At 33.3% G+C, this 22,028-nt stretch overlaps 2 protein-coding genes across 5 annotated transcripts; one reads left to right on the top strand and one right to left on the bottom strand.

The window, feature by feature from the left end:
* The first annotated feature begins 821 nt into the window (after nucleotides 1–821).
* Nucleotides 822–15,145, top strand: LOC125066688 (thymosin beta). 4 transcript variants are annotated; one of them, XM_047674902.1, is made up of 6 exons: nucleotides 822–975; nucleotides 12,779–12,934; nucleotides 13,516–13,629; nucleotides 13,953–14,066; nucleotides 14,357–14,470; nucleotides 14,904–15,145. In XM_047674902.1, exons 2-6 carry the CDS (start codon nucleotides 12,790–12,792, stop codon nucleotides 15,041–15,043), a joined length of 627 nt encoding a protein of 208 aa, XP_047530858.1. In that variant the 5' UTR covers nucleotides 822–975; nucleotides 12,779–12,789; the 3' UTR covers nucleotides 15,044–15,145. The 4 variants fall into 4 exon arrangements, with proteins under 4 accessions (XP_047530858.1, XP_047530860.1, XP_047530859.1 ...); XM_047674904.1 differs by lacking the exon at nucleotides 14,357–14,470; XM_047674903.1 differs by lacking the exon at nucleotides 13,516–13,629 and having other exon boundaries at nucleotides 823–975.
* A 3,429-nt stretch (nucleotides 15,146–18,574) lies between these two features.
* Nucleotides 18,575–19,954, bottom strand: LOC125067046. Its single transcript, XM_047675424.1, has one exon. The coding sequence runs from the start codon at nucleotides 19,952–19,954 to the stop codon at nucleotides 18,575–18,577; it is 1,380 nt and encodes a 459-aa protein (XP_047531380.1).
* Between the last annotated feature and the right edge of the window lie 2,074 nt (nucleotides 19,955–22,028).

Raw genomic sequence — 22,028 nt, 5'->3', positions numbered from 1 at the left:
TCTGTTTACATTATTGACAGCACGTGTCATTGAACTGCTCAGTATGTGGCAATTAACAAAGCTAATTGCTTTGAGTTATATCGTGGAAGTTTAATTATTTAGTGTAGTCATCGCAAAAACCTGCTTTGTAATAAATATTAAAGTAATAAAATTTTTAAGTAAGGAGCCGAATTGGTCACCAAGTGTAGTGAATCATCGGGTGTAACTTAAATGAATACATCGAGTTCTAATTCAGCTAACTTGTGTTATTATTCATATCGTGCAACGTGATGAAACAAAATTTTGTGAGGAAACCTGCCTGTGTCAGAAGTAATTCACATGTACCTATATCCCATCCCTAGTGGACAGAGTTTTGGTGAATAAATCTTAGTTCTATTTTAATTAAAATAATTGAAACGAAGGAATCTAATAGATAAGTCAAATCTAGATTAGAGTACCCACTTATTAAGTATAAAAAAAAAAACAATTTATTACAAATCAGTCTACATCACACAGGATTCTTTTAAAAGCTAGTGGATTATACCGTCGCATGAATGTAGAAGAGTAGGTACTAAGAGGTAATATTCATACATTACCTCACAGCACATACCGAACCGACAATACTAGCATTATCTTAGATATTTTCATAACGAATAATTCCATAGCGTTTTGTTTTCAATACAATTCGTATAGATTATGAATGAATCATCGAGGACGCACGATACGACACAAAGATTGGTAGGTATGTGTACAGCTGTCAACGCAGTACCGTTCCGTGGAATTATACACCTTCAAGCGCTAATGATAAGAGTTACGTGTATCACGCGTGGCAGTCTGTAAGTTACCGCGCGCCGCCACCCCCGATTTATCGCCCGCATACAACTTCTGTCTGTTGAGCCTCACTGTTCACTGACGGCATCACGACACCCACCCAGTCGCATTTTGCCGGTCGAACACAGTGAACGTGTTAAGTCCACTCTACACCAAAAAATCTAGGTAAGTTTTAGGCTATATCATTTTTGTTTTTATTTTCAGAAAAATATTTAGTTTTTTCCGTTCCGTAACGGATTTTAAAAATCGAGCGTAATAAAATGAATACTTTTTTTTTTAATATCACAGGGATAGAAAGTAATGAGAATTATTAATTTTCTAATTTTTTATTCTAGGATCGTATTTTTAAGAGCTTATATATATAAAACTTTTTAATTAAATCTTTTTGTATCGATTGTTTTCCGACATAACGGTATTCGCCGGGTGGGAGCGGTTGCATGACTTCATCTACGTATACGGTTTTATACCATCTGCCGCATTATGTACGCGAATTCTTTTTATTCGTCGTTTCGTATGTTCGTATGCACTTAGCGTACATATCGATAATGGTATCAATACATTCTTTACATCGTGAGTAAGATATGGCCGTTCCCAATAACCGAAGGCGAACTTGATTCTACGCATCGATATTTTTTTACTACCTACAATTTAAACTTAGAGTACAAAGTTATATCAACAGTATGCTTCGACCTGCAGTGATTTAAGAAATTATTATCGTATTATATACTTCATGTATTTAAAGATTTATCAAATAATAATCAGATACCTGACGGCAGATCAAAACAAAATTAGAAAAAAAAAAATACTTTACGGAATAATGAAGTCATCTTTGCATACATCACTTTTGAGTACAAATAAAAAAAATATATCTATGGTTCGTTACCCATCTAGCAAATTTATGTTAATAAAATACAATTACTTCAAATAACGGTGTCGTTCAACTTAAAAACGCTTCTAATAAATAACCGGGATTGAGAAGCAAAATTTTAGAACATTATATGTTAGTTGATCTCTTACAGTTATTCTTAAAATAACAAGAAATGCACAATTTTAAACGGAGTCCTTGAAAAAGGACATGTGTAGTGTTAACGAACCCGAATCAGTTGGGTTACTATAAATAGAAATCTGAGTAACATCGTGATTCGAGCACATGGTTGACACATACAGCCGTTTAACATTTTTGTATAATTGATTCACGAATAAAATTCAAAGATAAAACCTACACTCGAACGTTTTAACATTCAAATAAACACAAACCTTTATTTTGTTTTACTAGTAGGCATAAAAGCGACGTTATAGGTTCTTGACATAAATTACATACAAAGAAGGAACAATTACAAAAGATTTAAACCGGTTTGGATGTCATGTCTACTTTCGCCGCTTTCACGCGCCAAAGCGTCTTAAACGCCAATCGTTCAGAAATCTTATAATCTGTAATTGCTTCAATTATTATCGTCGAGACTGTATTATTGAGCATTAAACTTTAAGTTACAAGACATTTTGTACTCGAGTAACCTTGATCGTTGGATGATTTGCTTCGCATAAATCGTATTGGAAATTAAATGTAAGAAAATGTAATAAATATACATTCGTAGAGTATTTATTACTTTGATTTTCTTATAGTAATTATGTTATTAGTATACATTAGTGTTCAAATTCAATTATAAAAGATAAATAATGACCATTGTAATGTTGTTCAATTGTCTTTATGTACTCAACATATAATCCGATATAATAATAATGAATGGACCGTTTTCCTGTTTATGTTTAATATAATTTCGATAATGTACTCGGAAAATGATTCACAGCAGTATAATGGCTTCGTTGAATTTTGTCTCGACTCACGAATACATACTTCTCGTGTTGGTAAATAGTCGGTTATGTACTTCGAATGCGATGGTAATGAAATTTGTCCAGACGGACTAGCGCATGTGTGAGAGAGAGAACGAATGGCGTATATCCTGAGTGGGAGGGAGACACCCCCGAATACACAAATCGATTGCGCGAGACCAAACAACCCCTAATACCTAACAAGGGCTAGGGTTGTCTTCGGGCGGTTTGAATGAACACGTGATTGTATAAGGAAAGTGAAAACAGTCATTACTAACCCTTTTTAACTTTAATATTTAAGTAACGTTTTTATGTTAGGGGAAGGAAAACCGTTTCCGATACCTTTAAAAAACATTTAGCAATATAAAACTTTACCAATACTTATTGACGCTAATTCTTAAGAAACAGCACACGATATATATTATTATCTCATGTTTAAGAAAAATGGCTTTCTTATTACAATAATTTATGATTTTTGAAATTATCAATTTCAAGATCATTTGCAATAACAAGTATGCGATATATTAAAAAGAAACCTAAAGGCAGGCCTTGCTGTGAAAAGGCTGTGACTCAGTATGGGTCGTGGAAGGTTACACAAGCTGTAATACTGACTTGATCTCATTTGATTATAATCTCCTTTAATTTATACAACGAATTTACCTTTTGCTACCCCATAAAGTATATTATACCACTTAGAAGTCAAAAAGGGTAGTTTCGTGGCAATAAAATAGATAACGAAATGTATAGATACAATAAATTCAGTCTGTCGAGTCGTCCTAGGTACCCTACGTCTGTTCTGCGGATCAATAAGCGAGGGGACCGGACCGCCATGTTCGGGAGCTGATATAATACCTATGTAGATTCCCTCGTGATTACATTACTAACTTTTTTAATAAATGAAGATCATTTTTGTTTTTATATATTTGAATATCGAACTGTTTAAAATGTATAGCGAATAGCGAACCATTTTTTCAATAAATCTATTTGTCATTGTCAAGTAACGTACCGGTCAGTAATCGGAAAATTAAAAAAAAAAGCAAAGCTTAATTATGAAAGAGGTTAACTATGAGAGCATTCAAAAAATAATAAAACTGTAAAATTTAATTATCTGACTAGATTCGGCTTAGACGAAAAAAAAATATGTGAGAAGCGCATCAGCACCCGTCCGTGATGCTCATGCGTGTTTAATTGCCATGTCTTGACGCTCCATAAAATTTGAGACGTAATTTTTGATGTTACATTCTAGAAAAGTTCAATGACACTTACGTATCCAAACTTTTAGTCATCGATTTTAACGATATTTTTATTACAATGCAATTGCTATTCATATAAATTAATAAAGATTATTTTATAACTTTAGATTTTATTATTTTTAGCTTTCTGATTCATTAAATGTTTTAAAAGAAAGTTTTAAAAGCTTGTAGAATTTCTAGGGAAGTTTAAATTTATTAAAGGATATTAAAGTTGAAATTGTTACAATTAACGTGAGCTTCCTCATCAACTCATGTCTGGCAAAGCACAGAGTCAATTGAACATTAGTTGAGCGAGCAATCAAATAAATCAAATTAAATATTTATTTATATTTTCTTTATAATTTAAGTGGAACTTAGATAATTACATTAATTGAATGTTAAACACTATTCTTTACGATTAGAAATGCCAGTTAGTTGTCTTCTGATGGCGTGCGGAAGCAGCTTGAATCGTTTATCTATATAATCGGACAATAGCACCAAGAACGTTATAGATTGCGAGCGATTGTCTAGCTTCACTGTGTGTACCTAGCTTAAATTCGCTCTGCAAGTTGCAGATTTCACACTGGAACCTATTCGTTATACACGTAGAAAACGTAACTAACAGACTTCATATTCTACTGTTGGGCGAAGGCTTCCTTTCTTTTCTGAAAAGGTTAGACAAGCTGCTACAATGTGGTCGTGCCGGAGAACGAGTGCATTATAAACACAAATTAGGCACAAAGAAATTCAGTGATTCAATGTGCAGTTCAATGGTCTTGCCGGGGTTTGAACCCACAATCTCATACAATTAAGTTTTAATTAAATCATATTATACATAAAAATTTACATAAAAAAAAAAACAAAATTGAACGCTTCCGTTAAATCGCCTATATTACATTTTATTCTATATTTAAATTTCATCTGTAAAATCTAGAACGGCAACAATATGATCGGTTGATCATTAGCCTTGATAGCATTCCGATGCACACGTTTTTCCATTTCTTTATAACGGCTAGCCACAGATTATTTCACCGATGTCATTTATCTATAAAGGAGAACACACGAAGAACACTGTTGTATTTTAACTTTAAAACAATGATGATGAATTTGACAAGTTGATCGCTCACTACACAGATAAAAAATTTAACGGCATAAAAAAATAACGCATCGCTTATAAAATATGTTCTAAAATAACGTTTCCAAAGATATCGTACAAATGTCAAAAGTAGCATTCTGGTGTTTGTATTTATAGTCTAAATGGCGCAGTGCTAGGCGAAAAATAGATCTCTCGTCATGGAATCTATTGGACTAATGTACATATGTGTGAAGGATACCTAGGAATAATGTTATGATACTAGATATTGTATTTTTTTTCTATTTGATCAATGATCCGTCTATTCTTGTCATTAATAAAAAATAAGAATATATAATTTACATAAAATCTTCCAGTGTTTTAAGTTTATAATTTCTATTGGACTTATCTAATTAAAATATCTTGAAATTTAAAGAAAAAAAGAGAATCTCAGAGATTAAACAAAATTCTCGCAAGGTACAACCGTACAATCTTTTCCTAGCTTGCTCTAAATTTTCCAGAAAGTCGTAATCCCGGCTTAAATTCTATTGGTTTTTTTTTTATTATCTTAATCCTGCGTTACAATCGCTCATTTTAAAGATTTTTCTACTCGTGTTATCTTTCGCGTGGTTTATAATTGATATCTATATTTATATATTTAAATATAAAAATTAAGAAAAAAAAAATATTGATCAGTAAATACTAATAAGAATAGCCGAAGAAGAGGTGGTTCACGTGAATCTTATATAGCTTTATTAATTTTGTGTTCGACGGTGAAAAAGCAAGCGTTGTCTTACTGCTACATGTGTATTCACCATCCTGCAGTATAGCAGCGTGGTGGTTCTAAACATTCTTTGAAAGATTTTTTTTTTTTCATTACTACTACGCTTTATTAAAAACAAAACTAAGTATAAATTTCTCCTTCCCAATTTCGTTAAAAAATTACCGCAGTTATTATAAATCCAAATCGAACTTGAAATCTCGGATAAAGATTGTAAAATGTTTGATAATACACTGATAACTAGGACTGAATTTTTGAAATGGCATAAAGTCAAATTCAAAACGTAAGTATAAAAAATAAATTCATCGTGACATTAATCTTTCGATAATAATATAACATTTCGAAATATAATCAAGATGAGAATACATATATCACAAGCGAGCTCAGCATCTCAATACACATACAGTCATGTGCATCGAATCGAAGGTCGCGCACAGATAGCATACAAAGCGACCTACTTCTCACATTGCTTAGCGCCATAAATGGTGAAAATGCTCACTCCATTCGACTACAGCTATAGTCTTATTCTCCAGGCGTATGTCACGAATCACGATCATCCGGAATGCGTTGTATTTATAGACGCAAGGTCATTTCAACAACGTAGATGATTTCTTTAAGAAATTGCTGCTTAGATGGATTTAGATTTATAAATAGAGTAACTAGGGATTGTTATAGTCGCATTATTATTTAAAAGTTATATAGACAATAATAAATCATAGAAAATGTTCATTGTTATTCCCAACAACGTAAAATTAAAAAAAAGAGTGTTTTAAAAACATTTGTTTTGTAATGTGTTCAGCTGCGTCATTGGCTATTTAATCTGTTTTTGTAAATCGCACTACAGCGCACTAATCCGAGAGAAGATTTCGCTTTTTTAAGTATTTAGATATATACTTAGCCACATAAGCTTATGAGACAATCATAAAATTTTTGAAATTAAAATATACATTTTTATACATTTCAGTAACATACGATTCAACGCCTTATAATTAAAATATTAAAAATATAACTGTCAAAAGCATGATAAATTTGGACCGCTGAAAATAGTTACCGTTCCAGAAATAACAGTATAATATAATTTATTACTTCTCTTTATTTACCTACTTGTTCGCGCGCCAGAATGCAGCTTATAATTTGATTTTACGATCTCCATAAATTATTTATATAAAAATATCGTTGCACAATATACGTATTTTATTCGTCAACATCGTTCGTCGATTATTCGATTTCATTTTAATTCATAATGTATTTTTTTCTTAGAAAATCTTTAACGTAGTCATTAAAAGTAATGAATATGTGTTTGAAACTAAAAGAAACTGTACGAACTACGTAGCCGTTAATTTGTTACGGTGAAATTTAAATAACTTTAAACTTTCTACAGCTTATTAAGGACATGTAAGATATGTTTAGATTATATATTATTACATTAGTGTGCAGCTTTTGCAATTAAATATTTAAACACTTAAAAAAAAAAGTAGTTTTGGTTGTTACCAAATGTTGTTACATTTTAACAGATATTTGATAATTTAAAACAATTAAATGGTTTGATTTGTTGATATATTTTAATACATTTCTGTTTATATTGCGATTTTAATTTTTCTTCTCTTTAAATAAAGAAGAAATGTAAAATGAATATCATTTATAATAATGTTATTACAAAAATGGCAACCCCGCCATTTGCCTGCGTGAGTCACGGCCCGCGGTTCAGTGATCGCTTCCCCTCTCAGACGCGCCTAATGTCGCTTGCTATCGATCCCAATTTTTTGCCCTTGGAATTTGTAGCCGCTTACATTATGTAGGAGACTAAGGCCTTATCTTCAAAATGAAATGTCTTTATCGGGCCCTAAATATATTAGGACTTATTTTGTATTCATATTAGGTTCTTACATACCTACTTAATAGCGTATTGATATATGTATGTAATATGAAAATTTATTTATATCACAATATACATAAGTGATTTATCGTTGACTGACTCATGACGAAGACTCGGAAACTTCAATTAACTTGAAAATTAGCATAGTTCTCCTTTCGACTTATTCACTCAGTAAGAAAAGATTATTGGAAAGTTCTATTTCAATGAGGAGCCAGTAATTATGGCACAAAATTTTACTATGAAATTACTAATTAAATATATCTTTTATTTCAAATAATAATCATAAAAAATAAAAACAATAATATCTTCTATTAAATTATATAGTATTGCTTTAACAGTACATACACATATGAATATAATATGTATAGGGAGATACTTTATAACGTACAAGTAATAAGTACCAATATTAACAAAATATATATACAAAGATACACTGAAGAACTGCTTCCACATTCCATATTGTAATCAGGATGTGTGTAATGATAGAAACATTAGGAAACAACGAGATCTTTTAAAGCGTAATGTCATAACGCATTATACAAATGAGTCGAACAAGACTCCCTTTGTTTCGTATTAAAAAATTTAACATTACAAGCAACCATATGGCCTGCGTGTTGTGATATTTTTTATCGCAATATTTAAGCCGGTTCGCCTGTCCTCCTCGTACTGTTACCATATAAGGATGTAGAAAGAAGCCATGACATGACAGAACCGTTAACATCGTAATCCACGATGTGAGATTTTATTTGGATTCAACATATGGTCACCCCATTGTGTTTAAATTGGTCTATGGATTTTAACTACGTATTGTTAGTTCCTTTGCTTAGAATACCTTTTTTGTATTTAAAATGTTTTGTTTATGGTACTGTTTAAAATTAAAAATGCAGTTTATAATTCGAATGTAATTTAATACTATTAGGTTTATTTTATAATGATATAATATTGTTTGTGTTTTTTTTTTTTTAACTAATGCACATAAAAACTACGATTCAGTTTTATTTTAAACTTTTTATTATTTACATAATGATAACAAAGTGTTACCATTCAGTAAAAAGACAAACGACGATGTTATTCAGATGTTAAATGGGAGTATAATATAAGTAATATTATACTCCCATTTTCAAAGTCGGGAAGACGTTAATTTTCGCTTATTTAGTGAAAACTGAATACTAGCGAAACGGTTCTACATAATGAAGTCCTTTGTGCGAGGAATTTGAAGACAGCATAATGAAACGTTATGGTTGCTACTTTCTCGTTTAAAAATGTGTATAAAATAACTGTTTATACCTAGTTAATTCCATTTACTTGCGAATATGTATCTATTTATTTTTATCACAATTAATAACATTACAATATTAAACGTTTTTCGTTAGTATAAATTGCCCTATCAATTTTGTAAATTGGAGTGTCAATAATTTTAGATGTACGTATTCAAAGTTTTTTTTTTAAATGATAAGTTAAAGGACAAATGCCGTAGGGCATGCGGTTAGATGTAACGATACTCTTATATTTGTATAATCTTCGTCTGTGTTTATGAAGATTTTTTGCAGTATAATTTAACGTGTTTCGTGCAGAGACGCTGGTAAAAAGCAGAAAATTGCCGTATCATAGATAAGTGAATCAATGTGTTTAGTGAGTGATGTCTAAAAAAGTCCTCCGCGATTATCTACATATTCTAAATTTCGAAAGTTGCGAATTAATTAATTATGATTAAATAATTATAAACTATTGCTACTTGTTATTATCATTAATTTCTGAGTATCATAAATGAAGTTAAATTTAATATATTTTGTTCAAACAGCTACTTTCTGTACTTTACCGAAAGTAGAATATTATTATTAACAAAAAATGATATATGCATATTCAATATTTATTAAAAAATATATATTATTTTTTACACTAATCTCAAAGATACTAAATTAAAATTACTATTAAATTATGCTTTAATTACATAGTTACTTTAATATTAATTTGAAGACTTAAAGTAATTCCAATATTTTAAAATTAATTAAAATTTAAACAGCGAAGCAACTTGCATCAGCTAGAATTAAAATTTAAGTATATTCCCACAAACTTAATTATTAATTTATCTGCACTGTCTATCAGACCGCAACTATACTTGACCGCTTAGAGATAGAGTTACTGACCGCGAAACAATATAGTTGTTCTTGAATACTTAATCATAACGCAATTTACATTAATTTAATTTCAAACGAGCTCATACCTGTGACTTTGTCTACGTGTCTGGAAAGCAACTCGGGGAGCTAGTGTATTATTTAATAAACATATAAATATTTAGTTCAGTTTTTTAGTGAGAGTTTGGTTAAATACCTAACGATTTCTCGTTTTTTTCATTGATTTGACATTGTAAAGAAAAAAGGACACGTTAACTAATAATCGTAAATGGTTAATTTGTCAAGTATGATTAAATAATTCCATTCAAGTTGGCGTGTTGCGTGCACTGTACACGGCTTTTTTATTGAAATATGTGTGTTGTTTAACATTCTAGTGTCGTTATCGATGTTTATTTTTTTTAATTCTTCCGTGTTAACATACTCCGTTTAGGTTTTAAAAATACGTACTTGATTTTAAATTTTATAGTAGTATGTAGTTAGTAGGTATAGGTCTATCATTAATCAACGAAGTTGAACAACGTTTGCAACTCGGGTCTCTATATCCTGTCTCCTCATGGAAGATAAGGAGATCGGAGTCTCTGACGACAATATGGATAAACAAAAGACAAGCTCCTCCCCGTACTCTTATTTGTTAAAACATTTTAACATCATAAACTGTTCTGAATCTTGCCTACGCGATTCAGTAATCCATTAGCGCCATCTATTGGTAATCACTATACTAATTATGTACGATGAAATTAAGTTTCTTAATGAATATGATAAATTGGTGAACAAATATAATTTTCCGACATTATTAGCTAGAAAGCGATACAACCACTTATGGAAGTTATGACCAACAACTTTAAATAACAAGCTAAAACTTGTTTTGCTGGATTTGCCTTATCGCATACGAGATGGCAACGGACGGGCTACGGCGCCATACTTATAAAATAAGTGATAAGTGTATTTAGTTGCAAATGTAAATACTTATTAAGTTTTTTAAAAAATTTGAATGCTTGAATTTGGAAGTGAAACATTTCGACATAAGTCTAATAATTTTCACTCATTCGTTATGGTGTCTCGAAATTAAAGTCTTACTTTTATATCATCCTTAACGCTACAGATAATAAATGTTATTCTTTACATTGTAGTTATCTTGTTATTTTAATGTCAAACAGCCATATCAGTTTCTCTTTGTAATATATTAGTAGTCGACAGCCGCTGTCGGACACGACACATTTTGTGCAATAACATCGATATTAATTACACTTTGAGATCGTTATTTACATGTTAAAATATGTTATAGCCCGCATTATTTCATCATAATTATAATAATCTAAAAAAATTAAACGGGTGATAAAATCTTACGTTCTTTTTTTAAAGATGGAAGCTCTTTACTTGTAATTTTTCTTTCTTCTGGAACTTAGTTGCTGGCATAAAATATAGAATGCATAAATTACAATAAAAAACGTCGTCTGTAGTGTTGCATTAAAAAAAAATGTTCTTTATATTCTTGTCAAATTCGAACAAAGATTTGTCATTTTTGGCTTGATAATTTTTACATATTACAGAAACTATTCTTTTCAAAAATAGCGGGTAGATCTGAATAGAGTCTGATTAAAACAGAAATTTCTCGAATGCTCGTTTACATCGCTTCACATTTCGCCTAGACTACGAAATGTTGAATAGGCGATTATTTTAACCACCCTCTCCGACATCCTCCCTGGACAAAAGACTGTTTCCCTCTCAACAGGATGCATTCGTATTTAGTATACAATGTACATCGAGTCGCCGACAACAATGGCCGACGAATTTTGTATTCAAATCGTGTTTTTGCGGCAACACCTACGATCGAGCGTTTTTATTGACTATTAGTATTAAGAGTTTTCTACTTTATTACAAAAATAATCAATGAATGAAAGTTTTGTAAGTAAAAGTATTTAGAGATCGTTCTAGTAATTGTGGAGGCGTGATTATTATAATATATTTATGACTTATGAGTATACTTCAAGTAATGTAATAAAATTTACGGAGCCGTTTCAATTTATGCGTAATAAATATATATTACATATATATGATATTTTTTTCATGATTTTCGAACTCTCAACTTATCGCAAAATCTAGTTTGGTATGAATCAACTTGCACGACTGTTGTTTAAGGGAAGGAAATGACGGTTTTTTTTATAAACATTTTGAAGAATGTGCGTGCTCAAAGTCGCGTGCAGCCGTGCATATTACAATATTCACATTCAACTATCATTTATTGAGTCGATAAAATCAGCGAAAATTATTTACATCATCGATTTTCGAATATGGCTGACTTAAAAACGTGTCTAACCGGTAAATAAACAATCAAGCTGTTTTTTTTACAGGTCACGTAATGCGTTTGCTTTTGTATGTATGGAAAGAAGATTGTTACGTAGGTTGCATGAGTCAGGTATTGCCGGTTATACTGGTACAAAGGAAAAATATGCCTCTTTAATTAATATGTACTTAAGTACATTGAAAAATAAGGTTCTATTTACACAAATGTTTTTTTTTTTTTCGAAATAACAAAAAAGGTTAATTTTGTTTGTGCGTTATTTTTTGTTATAAAAAGAAAAGGTATTCCGTCATACAACCTAATATTTGGTAACTTTTATAAATTAAATAAAAATTAAACAGCGATAAACAAATGTGTCTCTGTCTATAGAGTACTTTTGGGAACGGAATATCGAAAGTACAAGGGCTATACACTTATTGAAACAGTTAGATGTTACTTTGTTGGTTTTACTTTAATATGTTTACGAAGCTAATTACTCTCGAAATAGATAACGTTAACTAGGAAGTTACTTGATGACAAAACCAATTTCTGTAAATTATTTATGGAAGCGTAAATAACACGCTCCCGTGCTTACTTTGGTTTATGTACATGCTTATGGTAAATATTACGTTATGTTGGTATTGTCAAGAAATTAATTAAGTTATCCTTATTTATTTATTTATTATACTTACATCGACAAATGAAAAATACAATAAGAAAAAACTAGGAGACGCAACAACTTACAATTATTTTTGTTCCAGATCTCTTAACAATGGCCTGCTCAGTCAGTGATTCCCCCTCCCTCAAGGACCTCCCCAAGGTCGCCACTGATCTCAAGAGCCAGTTGGAAGCGTTCAACCCCAGCTGTCTACGGGATGTTGACACTAATGAAAAAATCGTGCTACCATCAGCCGAAGGTGTGTGATCATATTTATGTGATTAAATAACCAATAAAACTATTTTCAAAATTCATTTAAGTATTTCCATAATATTACAATTAAACATAAAGGAAATCAAAATTAAAATCGTAAAAATCTTACAATATCAAGATCGCCAGCAGTATTTTCTATATCTAGTATTAAATAGCAAATCCTACAGTCGGTGAAGAATTCAGCTCCGAAGACAAAAGAGAGGCGATAGATTATTTAGGAGTGTTTAAACTAAGATGTTATACTACAACTATTTATGTACTTGATTACAGCGTATGAAACGAGTGTCGTGCGACTTCATCAAATGATATGGTTTAAATTTGCCACTATTGTAAATGCAACGAAAAAATATTTCTTACTTACTAGTACTTGGTATAACATTTGTTTATTTAATACAATTTTTACCAATAAACAATCTATTAGCAAAATTACTTATTCGTTTATAATCATTGTCAATATTGGTTCACGTTTAACAAGTTTTTATGGTCGTATAGTGGGAAAAACTTAATTATGACTGATCTGGAACGTGAATAATATAATCTAGGTAAAAATACAAATTTTTATAACAGACGTTGCAAAAGAAAAGCTGCACTCAGCACTCCTCCACGACGTAGAGCAATTTCAGACATCCTCTCTAAAGAAAACGGACACCGTAGAAAAAATTGTCTTACCCAACGCCATAGGTACTTTACTGGGTGGAAAAGTGTAGTACGTCAAAACGACAGCTTTCGCTGTTCAATGAGCCTAGTCTTTTTAACAAGAGTTGTTTTTATAATAATAATGCTTTGTATTTGTTCTACTAAAATGATTTAACGAGCATGTATTTGTAAATGAAATATCGTTCGGATTTCATTTCATTTTTTTCTGTATTCCACCATTTCACCATTTTAAAACCAATCATGTTTTACAGTTCGTGACAGTATTGATACACATGTGTGGAGCTAACATATCAAAATGTACACTAGGCCATTATTGCGATTAAATTATACTTGTCTATATTTCGCAGATGTGGCAACTGAAAAAACTCAAAAGTCCCTATTTGACGGTATTGAAAAGTTCGATTCCAGCATGCTGAAGCACACGGAAACACAAGAGAAGAACCCGCTTCCTGATAAAGATGGTACCCGATTTTTTATCGAATGCACTTGAAGCAAACGCACGTATTAATATTCTTCAAAAGTGTTTTAAGCTTAATTAAATATTTATTTTTAATGGGCGTTATATAATGACGAAAATGTTATCTTTTTTATTATTATTTTATTAAATATATCTGCATTTTATACACGCTTTTCCGTAATATGCGATTATTTCGAACTTCCTCATAAGCATGTTCGATAGTTGTTACTTGTAATACATAATTATTGAATGCTTGTTATTTTATACGTTGCCGTGCACGCATTTGCTTGATAGTTGTCGCAGCGGAGAAGGCACACCAGAACCTTCTAGAAGGGGTGGAACACTTCGACAAGACACAAATGAAACATACAACAACGGAAGAGAAAAATCCATTGCCGCCTGTTGAAGGTTTTTTATGCTTTTTTTCTGCTTAGCATGTATATTATGTTTTTAATTCTGTTGTATATTTTTTATATGTATGAATTAATTGTTATATTTGCATAGCATGATTGGATCATCATGTTTCAGGATTAAATTGAATATAAAGCTGACTGAATATATATTAGATTCTTCAAATTTTAAGGAAAAATATCACACATTGTTTTTTGTATAAACGGATTCAGTTTCCTAAGAAACATTTTTATTGAAATCGATTATAAGTATTACTTATGAAATAATTGTTGACTTGTTTTAGAACAAAAAAAAGGTTTGAAAGGCATTTCCTTTCATTAAAATTAAAAGGTTAGCAATTAGTCTTAGAAAAAAATTATAGAGGCGCTAGAAAAATGTAAGCACGTGCAATTGTACTAAAACATTATTAAAATGCAAATTAATTCAACAGCCATTGAAGCCGAGAAGGAGAAGAACAAGTTCTTGAACGGCATCGAGAACTTCGACCCAACTAAGCTGAAGCACACGGAGACCTGCGAGAAGAACCCCCTGCCCACCAAGGACATCATCGAGCAGGAGAAGACGGCCTGAACTGCCAATATTTAACGCAACTATATATCGCTAGTATCGCCGTATTTTAGACTCGATATAAGTTTTGTAAGGCCAGGTGACATAGCCCGCGTGCAACAACTCGATGACACCGGAACGTTCCGGAATTTTCCGGATCGTTTCGGTCTTGACCGGATCGGGCCCCGTCAACTGGAAAATTTAGAACGTAGGAACCAAATTTTCTATGTCACTTTTAACTATATATATCTGATAAGTGTATTTTATGAGCATTTTTATTTAATTTATAACGAGTTGGATTAAATTTTAAGATTGAGTACTGATTTTACTTTAAGTTGGGAACACTCTGCACTCCAGAATCTGTTATTTTTCATTCGTAAACGCTTCGTGCTTGTGTTCTCTGTATTTTATGTAACTGATAAATATTAAGTATATTTTCCCGAGATTCACGAGTCCGTCGCCGACTCGATCGATATTTATTAGGAGTGTAGTTACCAAGACTATTTGAATCGGATAATTTTTTTCAAATTTATATTTTTCTTATTTATAATATAGAAATAGTCAACGGATCGAAAATTATAGGATTAATATTAAATGCTCAACTGCGTATTAAAGCTAAGATATTTCTAATTAATTTGAAAGCAATTCTGTTAATCTTACGATGAATGAACAATAAATTTTTATACTGTCGTATTACATGATAATCATACAATCATTTTTTCAATTTTATAATACGCTAATGATGCCAATAAATTTTTTATCGAAATTTTGTATGTTTTACAGACGGTGCTTTTTCTAAATATAGAATTAAAAAATTGTTTGTTTGTTTTATTGATACCTTCACACTTTACTTCTACCTCACCTACTTACAGAAAATAGACTTTACTCCTTGTCATATGTATCGGTTTCGGTATATTTCAATTATGATAAGATGTGTTATTAATTAATTGCATTATTATATTACTTAATAATCGGAATACTTAAATACATGTAAAATATATTTTTGAAAGTCATTTAAATTCCAGTAAAATTGATTTTTCCATTTCAATTATTATTAAACTACAACTTGAAAATATTTATCATTTCATGTAAACAACTTAATCATTAAAAATGATCATTCTTTAAAGCAAATATATACATACATATAATGCGTTAAAATGCGTTCAGTATACTTGTTTGATATTTAGTTGTGTTATAAGAGCGTGCTTTTAATGAGTGCTCATTGAGCTCTAAGGCCTATCCTTTGATGAGAAGATTTGGAGATAATTCCAAAACATTGAACCAATGGTGATTGATGGATACACAGGTTATGTGACAGAATTTGAAATTCCATTTTAAACCGCAATCAGCATCGCGCAGTTGTTGCTAGTTAGTGGAAATCAATCTTAAATTCAACATCTATTAAATGCCAATACATTAAAAAATAATAACACTTCCAATACTAACTTACTATTGTATCTGTCAATGGAAAAATGTCTTATCAGTGGGACCATGTCACAGTTTGCTTCTCGGCTCAAAAAGAGAGTACCCTTGGTCTAAAGGAAAAAGGAAGGAAGAAGGACTATCAGGAACTGACTAGGTACGAATTTCTATTCATTAAATAGTAACTGGTTCATAAAATATATTTGTTTCTATAATACAGTCTATAGGAGAATTGAATTGACCACGATATTTATTTATAAAATAACAATAAAACAAATGTTCAACTTTCAAAATATGTATAACATGTATTCAGTTTAATAGCAGTGTGCTTTGTAGTAATCGGATCCGTTTGTGCGAAATAAGTGTTAATCCGATTGTAACGGATTACAGAACATTCACATCAGTGAAGTTAAGCATATGACTTAAACCGACCATACATACATTATACCATAATTCGTCCGTAAAATATTTTAATACTTCACCAGAAGTTACCGTTTAGTTAAATATAATTTTTTTTTATTTTATATTCAATATCTAAGGTACTACTTTGTGCAAGGCTATGAAGTATGATCTGTGATGATTATTTATAATCAGGATACTTATTTGACCGTCCGCCGCCGTCATATATCATAAATAATATAAAAATTTTACCTTCCAATAAAATTTGTATTATGTTTCCTAAGACGTCCGAAGTCCATTATGAGAGTACATCGTCTGATTTCCGCTGCAGGTCGCTAAATTTTACCACTTCCGTTTCCTAATTCACGCCTACCACGCCCCCTATACTCCTTTCTGGAACTAAACTGACAAAACAAATACAAGCCGCCAAATTTGTCATTGTTCGGCTCATAATGATGGATGTAGCCCCAGGAAGACATTACTTGGACTTCGGACGTCTTAGGAAACATAATACAAATTTTATTGGAAGGTAAAATTTTTATATTATGTGTTCCGGTTGACGTCCGAAGTCCATTATGAGAGATTGTTTGTTATCTTCTGGTGGCTTGTATTTGTAATAAAAATAATATTTATTTAAAACGCAACAATGTGATTCATTATATTTAATTGAAACATAGCATTAATATACATAATTTAAATTCCTTGAAGATAAGCATATAACACTAACTTATGAATTTAAATCAACATAAATCAAATATTTTCCAATGAAATATTAAGATTTAGCATGAAAATACTGAGATATAGATTTTTCAGCAGTTATCTCTGCATTTGTTGTATTAATAATATGTTTTTGATAGAACTTCTTAAATGTATGCTCATGTTGCCAATTACCTTTAGCTAAGATATCATTAATGTGGTAATTTTCTACCCAATTTAAGGAGGATACCGCTGCTCTACAACTTCCAGGTGAGGCCTGAATACCAGAATCAGCTAAAAGACCTTTTATCCAACCACCGATCATCGCTGCAGTAGCTGGTCTAGTAGGGCCTTTAGTTGCTAAAAATAGATTACTAATATTACCTCTGATTTGTTGTGTCATGTTCACTAGAGTACGTAGCCAGTATACTGCATCGATGTTTTGGTCAGGAGCAGCTACAAAAGTCCAACTTGATTGTTGATATGAAGATGAATCGGTCTTCGACCCAAATATAGGATGCAAGGTGATGGAATCTACATTATCTATAAAATGTTCACTGTCAACATGTAAAAGAGTAAGGTCATGTACTCTGCGACCAGAAGCTAACAGCAAAATAGCGGCAGTGTGCCTGGATATTTGATATACACTATTCAAATCTATAATATAATTCTTTAAATAGCGAATCAAAATTCTTGCATCCCATATAGGTAGTTTAGGAGGTGCAGGTTTTGCCAGGGAAATAGCTTTGAGTATATGTTTCACTATTGGACTTGACGCTATTTTTATATCCGATATGGTTTCACAAACGGATGCTATAACCGATTTATAAACTAGAATGGTTCGATGGCAGAGACCATGAGATAAATACAGGTAACCGAGATATCTAGCTACATTTGATGGTTCAGGTACACGAGAGTTAATGCTATTTTCCTGACAAAACCTTACCCACTTATTCCAAATAGGGGCGTATGTTCTTATCGTAGACTCTCTCCAGCATGATAACAGTAAGCTTTTCTCCTGCGATGTCCATGTCTCAGTCAGCGCGTCCCACCCGAAATGAGCCAAGCTTCCAGGCCTAGATTGCTGACTTGAGCTGGCGGTATCATTGTCATTGTGTCCACCAGACTGGTGCTCAGATCTCTGATTTTCACGGGTCGTTTGAGGGCCCGTGCTTTCAGGTCTGGCCTCCAAAAGGGCTTCTTCCACTTGGGTGCCACTAGTATGTACCGACCTGAGGCTGAGTTGAGGTGGCCTAGTACTCTGGGTATCAGACTGGGTGGTGGAAACAGCCATGCCAGTCGATAGTGCCAAGATCTGCTGAACTCGTCGTGAAAGCAGGCGTTCGAGTCTAGCAAGTCTAGAGTAACATAGTTTGAAACCACGTGTGCGGTCCGAGACGCGAACAAGTCTATGTCTGGTATTCCCCACAGATTGAACAGCCTCGTGGTTGCTTCTTCTGTGAGATGCCACTCGGAGCCGGCGCGATTTCGAGAGAGGTGGTCGGCTTCGGTGTTGTACAGTCCCGGCAGGTGGTGAGGGAGAAGTACAACATTGAGGTGATCTACAAGAGCCAGCAGTTTTTGAGTCAGATCTAGCAATTGTCGTGACCGGGTTCCTCCCTCGTTCTTTATATAGGCAACAACTGTTCTGTTGTCGCACTGAAGAATTACTCTCGAATCTTGGAGCAACGTTGCTCTGGAGGATATGGCGGCTATGACTGCATACATCTCCTTCAAATTGCAGTGCCATTTTCTCTGGTGGTGTTCCCATGACCCTTTCACCATCTCGTTGTTTACAAGGGCTCCCCATTGAATGTCCGACGCGTCGGTGATGACGTGGTTCGTGGCCATTCTCTGAGGATGAATGGGTGTCCTCTGACTGATGTTCTCTAGCCACCACTCCAGCTCTGTACGTACCTCGTCCGGATACCGCTTTGATAAGTGAGGATACTTCCTGAGCTTGTTGCTGTGGTACTGCAGGACTCGGCAATGCAACCTTCCCCGGTGGATGATGAAAGTTGCAAAGTTGAGGTATCCTAAGAGGCGTTGCGCCTGCTCTAGGTTCCAACTGCCGGTCGCAAGCCGCACGAGCAATTTCTGACGAATTTTCTGTATTTTTTCTAAGGGCAGGGACTTTGTGTTGAATCTGGTGTCCCATCTTATTCCCAGAAAGTCTATTAATCTCGTTGGTGTCATAATCGATTTTTCCATATTGATCCACCAACCTAGGTTGCTCAAAAAACGTATAGCCATCTTTACTTGAACTTCCAAAACGTCTCTGTCCTGGTGTACGAGCAGATAATCGTCTAGATAAACCACTAGACGCAGACCGTTCTTGCGAAGTATTTCGGCTGTCCAGTTTGTTACCGAAGCAAAAATCCGCGGGGCTGCAGCTAATCCGAATGGCAGACAAGTCATCTGGAGGAGACGACCCTGATAACTGATCCGGAGAAACCTCCTGTGCTGCTCTTTTATTGGAAGATGATAATAAGCCTGGCTTAAATCCAGCTTGACCATCCAATCCCCATGTTGTAAGAACCTGGGAACTTGTTGATGGTGGAAAAGATGAAAATGTCTCGGTTTCATGTACTGATTCAACGACTTGAGGTTGAAAATTGTTCGATTTTTTCCATTGGTCTTGGGGATTATAAAAAGCGGAGATATGAAAGACGGTGTCAGGGGAGCGGGTTCTAAAACTCTCAATCGAATTAAAGTCTGAATTTCGATTGACATTATATGTGATGTTGGAGTTTGAAATTTTGCTAATACATCCAAGGTTGGAAGAACCAATGGAGGTGTTTCGTTGAAGGGGATTCGAACACCTGTTATTAATTTTAATATTACGTTGGGTGCATTGTAGCGAATCCAGGTGTTTCGATAGAGTCTTAGACACCCGCCTGAAAATCCTGTCGAGTCATTTATTTTTATTTCCTGACTTTCTTCCCGTCTTGTACTTGCGTCCCCCTCCCCCCATTTTCTTTGCAGAGGAGTTATTCGGGTAGAATCGCTCAGAATCTCTGTTTTCGTTCTGTTTAGTTTTATTAGCATTTGGCCTAGCTCGAAATGGCTTTGCACTGGTAGTAGAAGGCGAAGGTTCAGGCGATTTAGGCCGTGTGCGAGAAGCAGATGGTGCTCGCTTTTGTAATTTATCTATACCACCAATTTTTTGTATATATGCTGTTAATATGCTGGGGTTAAACATATAATCACAAGAAGGGGGTATTTTCTCTAAATCTTCTCTGATATATTTATCCTTTAATTTCTTTAAGAGGTCCCTACGGCGTAACTCTAAAACTTCGGCTCGTTTACCGCAAATTATCTGAAGGATATCGCGAGAAACTGTCTTATAGCCAGAATCATTACTAAATAGCTGTTTCAATTTTTCATAAATAGAGGAAGAATTAAGCTGAACGTCCGATGAATTTGACCAGTCAACAAGGCTTTGTAAGGCAGTATTAACGTATTCATTTTGTGCCAAAAAGGCATTAGATAACGCAGCAAAACTACGTTCCATCTGGAACCAACGTAATGGACTACAGTTGTCCTCCAGACGTCGAAACTCCTCATTCACTCTTAATTCAGTAAAAGCCGGAAAAGCAGCATACTTTTTCTGAACATCGGTATAGCGCACCGCGTTCCAATCCGGCGAGTCAAATCTTTGCATATCCTTAATTTTGTCAACACGTGATTGAATTGCTTTCGGTACAGTGGGTTCTTTTACAGTAACGCTCAAATCTACAAAACTACCCGCCACTATTACTGGTGGACGTAAAAATTGTTCGTCTGTCGTTGTCGAACTTTGAATAGTAGTTGAAGCTAGATTAGACTCATTATTATTATTATTATTTGCCGGTTGTAAGAAAGAGGGCGGTATCGCTGGTGTACAACTAGTATGATTCGAAGTTAAAATATTATTTACATGACTCACCAATTGTTGTGACAAAAAGTCAAACCTTTTATCCAGATCCCGCGACCAGTCACGTTTTTGGCGCTTCCTTGGTGGTCCCTCGTATTCATTTTCCGACGAATCCGATGAAATATCCGAAGAATTTGAACTACCCTCACTTAAATCTTTATTTTGATTAGGCGCGATCACCTCTTCACTCATTGTTGAGCTTTTAAGGTTTCAAGAAAACGGAAGACAAACAACACTTGTTTGAAAATAACTTTCTACTTTAAATCTCGAAAGTTTATATTAATTTAAAACTATTATTTTAACTTTTAACGACTGCTCGTGTGGAAAAACGACGCAACAATGACAAATTTGGCGGCTTGTATTTGTTTTGTCAGTTTAGTTCCAGAAAGGAGTATAGGGGGCGTGGTAGGCGTGAATTAGGAAACGGAAGTGGTAAAATTTAGCGACCTGCAGCGGAAATCAGACGATGTACTCTCATAATGGACTTCGGACGTCAACCGGAACACATAATAAAATTTGTAGCATTGTTATGTGGAAATTGATTAGTTTTACGAGCAATGGTTGTTTTCCAGTTGG

This window comes from Vanessa atalanta, chromosome 10 (genome assembly GCF_905147765.1).
Source record: "Vanessa atalanta chromosome 10, ilVanAtal1.2, whole genome shotgun sequence".
NCBI classification, from domain to species: domain Eukaryota; kingdom Metazoa; phylum Arthropoda; class Insecta; order Lepidoptera; family Nymphalidae; genus Vanessa; species Vanessa atalanta.
This window is presented reverse-complemented; position numbering and strand designations above follow the sequence as displayed.

Coding starts and splice junctions, on each gene's coding strand:
- LOC125067046 (XM_047675424.1), bottom strand. CDS start 19,954: ATGACTTGTCTGCCATTCGGATTAGCTGCAGCCCCGCGGATTTTTGCT.
- LOC125066688 (XM_047674902.1), top strand. CDS start 12,790: ATGGCCTGCTCAGTCAGTGATTCCCCCTCCCTCAAGGACCTCCCCAAG. Junction 14,067..14,356: donor CCCGCTTCCTGATAAAGATG/GTACCCGATTTT, acceptor TTTGCTTGATAG/TTGTCGCAGCGGAGAAGGCA. Junction 14,471..14,903: donor TCCATTGCCGCCTGTTGAAG/GTTTTTTATGCT, acceptor TTAATTCAACAG/CCATTGAAGCCGAGAAGGAG.